Below are 5000 nucleotides of genomic sequence, written 5' to 3'. Positions count from 1 at the left end.
TTTTTTGTTTCGGCGGTTTTTTTGGAGTCTTTCGGCGCCTTTGGGGGCTTTTTTGGACCTCTTTGCGTTTTCCCGCCCTTTGGACTTTTGTTGGGTCTCTTTTGAACTCTTTTTTTGTCTCTTTTGGACTCTTTTTGGGTCTCTTTTGGACTCTTTTTGGGTCTCTTTTGGACTCTTTTTGGGTCTCTTTTGAACTCTTTTTGGGTCTCTTTTGTGGGTCCTTTTTGGACTCTTTTTGGGTTTCTTTTGAACTCTTTTTTGGTCTCCTTTGGACTCTTTTTCGGTCTTTTTTGGACTCTTTTTTGGTCATTTTTTGCTTTTTTTTGATCCTTTTTCGGCTTTTTTTGATCCGTTTTGTCTTTTTTCGGCTTTTAGGACTCTTATTTGCTCCTTTTGGCCTTTTTTGGTCTTTTTGGGCTTTTTTGGGCTTTAAAATTCTCTTTTTGCTTTTTGGCCGTTTTTGGGTTTTTAAATTCTCTTTTGGTCTTTTTGGTCGGCCCTTTTTGGCCTTTTTGCATTCTTTTTGGATTCTTTTTTGGATTCTTTTTGGATTCTGTTTGCATTCTTTTTGGATTTTTTTTTGGATTCTTTTTTGGATTCTTTTTGGATTCTTTTTGCATTCTTTTTGCATTCCTTTTGCATTCTTTTTGCACTCTTTTTGCATTTTTTTTGCGTTTCCACTTTTTGTTCTTTTGAGGCCCTTTTTGTTTCCTTTTTAACTCTCGGTTTGGCTTTTTTGTGTTTTTTATTTGGCCTTTTTTCGGCTTTTTGAATTTTTTTTTGTTCTTCTTTTTCTGTTTTTTTGTTCTTTTTGTTCTTTTTTTCGCCCTTTTTGTCCCTTTTGGCGCTCTTGTTGTCCCTTTTCGTGGTCTGCAAACCCTAAACCCTAAACCCTAAACCCTAAACCCTTTTTTGTGTCTCTTTTTCGTGTACTTTAAACCCTCTTTTGGTGTTTGGCGATTTAAAACCCTTTTCGGTTTCTGCAACCCCTGTTTGGCAAAAAGAAAAGAAAGCAATCCTTTTATTTCTTTTCTTTTTTTCTTTTTCAAAACAAAACAAAAGAAAAGAATTAAAATTAAAATAAAATTAAAATTAAAATTAAAATTAAAATTAAAATTGAAATGAAATAAATGTTTGACTTGCGCTGCGGTGTACGTACAGGCACCATCATTGAAGTCAACGTCAGCGAATTGGGTTTAGTGACGCAAACTGGAAAAGTTGTTTGGGGTAATAAATAAATAAATAAATAAATAAATAAATAAATAAATAAATAAATAAATAAATAAATAAATATAAATAAATAAATAAATAAACTAATTAATTCATTTATTATTATTCAATTAAATTTAATTACTTTAATAATTAATTAATTGACAGGTTAATTAATTACTTAAATTTGTTTGTTTCATTTAAATTCAATTTTTGCACTTTTTGAATTTCGTTTAAATTCGAATTTAAATTTAATTTAAATTTGAATTTGAATTTAAATTTTAAATTCAATTAAGATTTGAATTCAATTTGAATTTAAATTTAAAATTGAATTTAATATTTAAATTTAAAACTTAAATTCAAATTCAAATTTAAATTAATTTTTATTTTTTATTTTTTGTTTTTTGTCTTCAGCTAAATATGCACAAGTCACAAACAACCCAGAACTCGACGGCTGCATCAACGCGGTGCTTCTCGTTTAAATTAGGGTTTAGGGTTTAGGGTTTAGGGTTTAGGGTTTGGTGTTTGGGGTTTAGGGTTTGGGGTTTAGGGTTTGGGGCCTCGGGGTTGAGGCCTTGAAGTGCTTGACAGAGAGCAAATAGAAGAAAAAAAAAAGCGATTAAATTGAATTTATTTAAATTAAATTAATTAAATTAATTAAATTAATTTAATTAATTTAATTAATTTAATTAATTAAATTAAATCGAATTAAATCAAATCAAACTAAATTTAATTAAATCAAACTTCATTAAATGCTGTTCAAGCATGAACAAAAACAAAAAGAACAAATTCAAACCGAACCCGTTTTTGTTTTTATTTCGTACATTTATTTGCTGCTACTGCTGCTGCTGCTGCTGCTGCTGTTGCTGCTGTTGCTGCTGCTGCTGCTGCTGTTGCTGCTGCTGCTTCTAAGGTGCCAAAGGGAAGAGCCCTGAGGTTTCTTTTTCTGATTTTTATTTATGAGAATAGAAATCTGCACAGAATACCATCTCCATTTGCTAGGATAAGTTATATATATATAATATATATTATATATAATATATATGTATATATATATAATATATATGTACATATATATATATATGTATATATATGTATATATATATATATATATATATATATATATATATATATATATATATATATATATATATATATATATATAGATAGATAGATAGATAGATAGATAGATATAGATATACATTTAAATAAAGGCAGACACAGAAGAGAGAAAATTTTAGTTTTAAATGAGACTAATGAGGCTTATTTTTGGATTTTTAAAACTTTTTATTGCAAAGAAATGAGGTGAAGAATGGAGCCACGGTGGCTTAACGGAGATTCAGAAAAGGGTTTAGGGTTTAGGGTTTAGGGTTTAGGGTTTAGGGTTTAGGGTTTAGGGGAGCTGCGAAGTCTCTGTTGAGGATGTGTGAAAAGAAATAATTAGAATTAAAGAAAGGAAATTAAAAATGCGAAGTGATCGAAGCAGAATGAGCTGGGGAGGTGTACATACACCCGGAGCTGTGGGGGTGTTTTGCTTTTGCGGAATTCGGGAAAAGTCCAAAAGGTTTAAATGAACGAAATAATGAAAAATACTATTTTATTTGTTTATTGTTTTAATTAATTCAAACTCTTTTGAATGCCATTAGTTTAATTGAAGGCGCGGGACGTTCTTCCTCAGCTGTACAGATAGACTGAGCTGTACAGACAGTTCCGGGAAGGTTAGCAGCGGAGCGTGGAAGTGTTTCTCGAAAGAAGCTAATTAAAGCCTTTAAACCTTTTAAAAGCAAATATAATTGATTAATTTGGAAAATTTACTTTATTTACTTCTTTTTTTGCCAAAATACCCCGTTTGAATGCGAGAAGACAGAGAATGCGAAGAAGGTAGGTGAGCTGTTGTCTCGAGGCGAATTTCGAGGTGAATTTCGAATCAAATGGGTAAAAGCGAGAGAACAGACAGAAAATAATTCAAATATAATTATAAAAAAGACTTTAAAAGAGTTTTTGAAGTTAATTTGAAGTGAGAGAAGCAGCAGGGCTGCGAGATAGGCGCTGCCGACGCGGTGTACGTACACCTCAGGCAACACCGCTACTGGCGCCGAGCCGCACATCTTTTGTTCAAATCTTCTTTTGTGAATAAAAGGCGAAATAAAATTGAAAATTGAAAGGTTATGGCGTTTGGTTTTACATTTCAGGTAATATTGCTCTTTGGTTTTCCTTTTTTTGGTCTTTTCTTCGCGCTTCCCAGCCTCCGCGAGCAGCAGGTCCTGCCACTTGAATCGCCGGAAACCGAGCTCTAAAACGGGACATTCTCGGTTTTTATTCATTTAAAACAAATAATTTATTTTTAATTTCCAAAAGAAACTCCGGGTGAGTTGTTTTAATGGTCTTTTCCCTCGCTTTCCGTCGCCACCGAGAAGTCCAGTGGTCCGCCAGTTCAGACCGCCTATTTCGGGTTTTTCGCCGAATAAACTCTTTTAAAAACATTTATTTCCTTTTTATTTGTTTTTAATTTATTTTTAAAAGAAAAAAGAAAGAAAAAGAGGGATAAATAACAGCTTTTTGTACATTGGCCCCGCAGACACACAAATACCATTTAATGGCAATTAATTCAGAAAGCGACAAATATTAAGAACACTAATTGCTGCAGCAGTCCAAAAGGCAGCAAATTTGGACATTAAAAAGCCATTTAATTTAAATATTTAAATTAATTAAATTATAATTTGAATTCTTTTCAATTAAAAAGAATTTCTTTCAATTTCCTCTTCGCAGCAAAATGGAAAGAATAGGAGAATACGAAATTGTTTCTGTCGTCGGCAGCGGCTCTTTCGGCAAGGCAGTTCTCGTGAAGGACAGGGCGGGACGCAAGTAAACCCTAAACCCTAAACCCTAAACCCTAAACCCTAAACCCTAAACCCCAAACCCTGAACCCTAACCCTAAACCGTAGGCCCTCAAGCCTAGTTCCTTGCCTTTTGGTGAATTCCAGAGTTATTCTGTTAAAGGGTTTTAGAGATTCGGCAAGACCTAGAAAGACGCCTATCCTTCCCGCCAAGGGTTTAGGGTTTAGGGTTTAGGGTTTAGGGTTTTGTGGGGCGTTGTTTTCGTCAGACTGATAATGAAGCTCATTAACACGAGGCAAATGAACAAGGAAGATATAGAGGAGGCGAAGAGAGAAATACAGGTACGCCTCGAGGGTTTAGGGTTTAGGGTTTAGGGTTTAGGGTTTAGGGTTTAGGGTTTAGGGTTGTTTTTGTTTTTCAGGTTTTGTCTAAACTGGTCGACGCCCCTTTTATTGTTCACTACAGAAATGCATTTAACGACACTTATCACGGAAACCCTCACCTCTGCATCGTCATGGACTTCTGCGAGGGTGCGAACGAGGGTTTAGGGTTTAGGGTTTAGGGTTTAGGGTTCGGGGTTTACGGGCGAGGGTTTAGGGTTTTCTGCTTCATCTGAAGCAGAAAACACGGCGGAGTTGACTCGGGAAATAAAAAGCCAAAACTGCCACAGCCAAGGGCTCAGGCTTTAGCGCTTAGGGCCTAGGGTTTAGGGTTTAGGGTTTAGGGTTTAGGGTTTAGGGTTTAGGGTTTGGCGCAGGGGGCGACATGGCGAAGCTGATTCGCGAGCGAAAGCGGCAGCGCAAACCCTTCAGCGAAATCACTTTGAGGACTTGGCTGCTGCAGTTGGCAGTGGCACTGGACTTTATGCATAAACACAAAATACTGCATAGAGGTAATTAATTAATTAATTAATTAATTAATTAATTAATTAATTAATTAATTAATTAATTAAT

The 5000-nt window shown here is 34.5% G+C and overlaps 1 protein-coding gene across 1 annotated transcript; it reads left to right on the top strand.

The window, feature by feature from the left end:
• Nucleotides 1-3982: 3982 nt before the first annotated feature.
• On the top strand, nt 3983-4947 carry ENH_00076430 (CMGC kinase, CK2 family, putative; the record flags this gene model as incomplete). The annotated part of the gene is made up of 4 exons (XM_013577674.1): nt 3983-4074; nt 4316-4388; nt 4469-4577; nt 4805-4947. 4 exons carry the CDS (start codon nt 3983-3985, stop codon nt 4945-4947), a joined length of 417 nt encoding a protein of 138 aa, XP_013433128.1.
• Between the last annotated feature and the right edge of the window lie 53 nt (nt 4948-5000).

This window comes from Eimeria necatrix, genomic scaffold, assembly GCF_000499385.1.
Source record: "Eimeria necatrix Houghton genomic scaffold, Enh_scaff799, whole genome shotgun sequence".
Classification (NCBI taxonomy): domain Eukaryota; phylum Apicomplexa; class Conoidasida; order Eucoccidiorida; family Eimeriidae; genus Eimeria; species Eimeria necatrix.
Note: the sequence above shows the minus strand (reverse complement) of the source record. Positions and strands in the feature narration are given on the sequence as shown.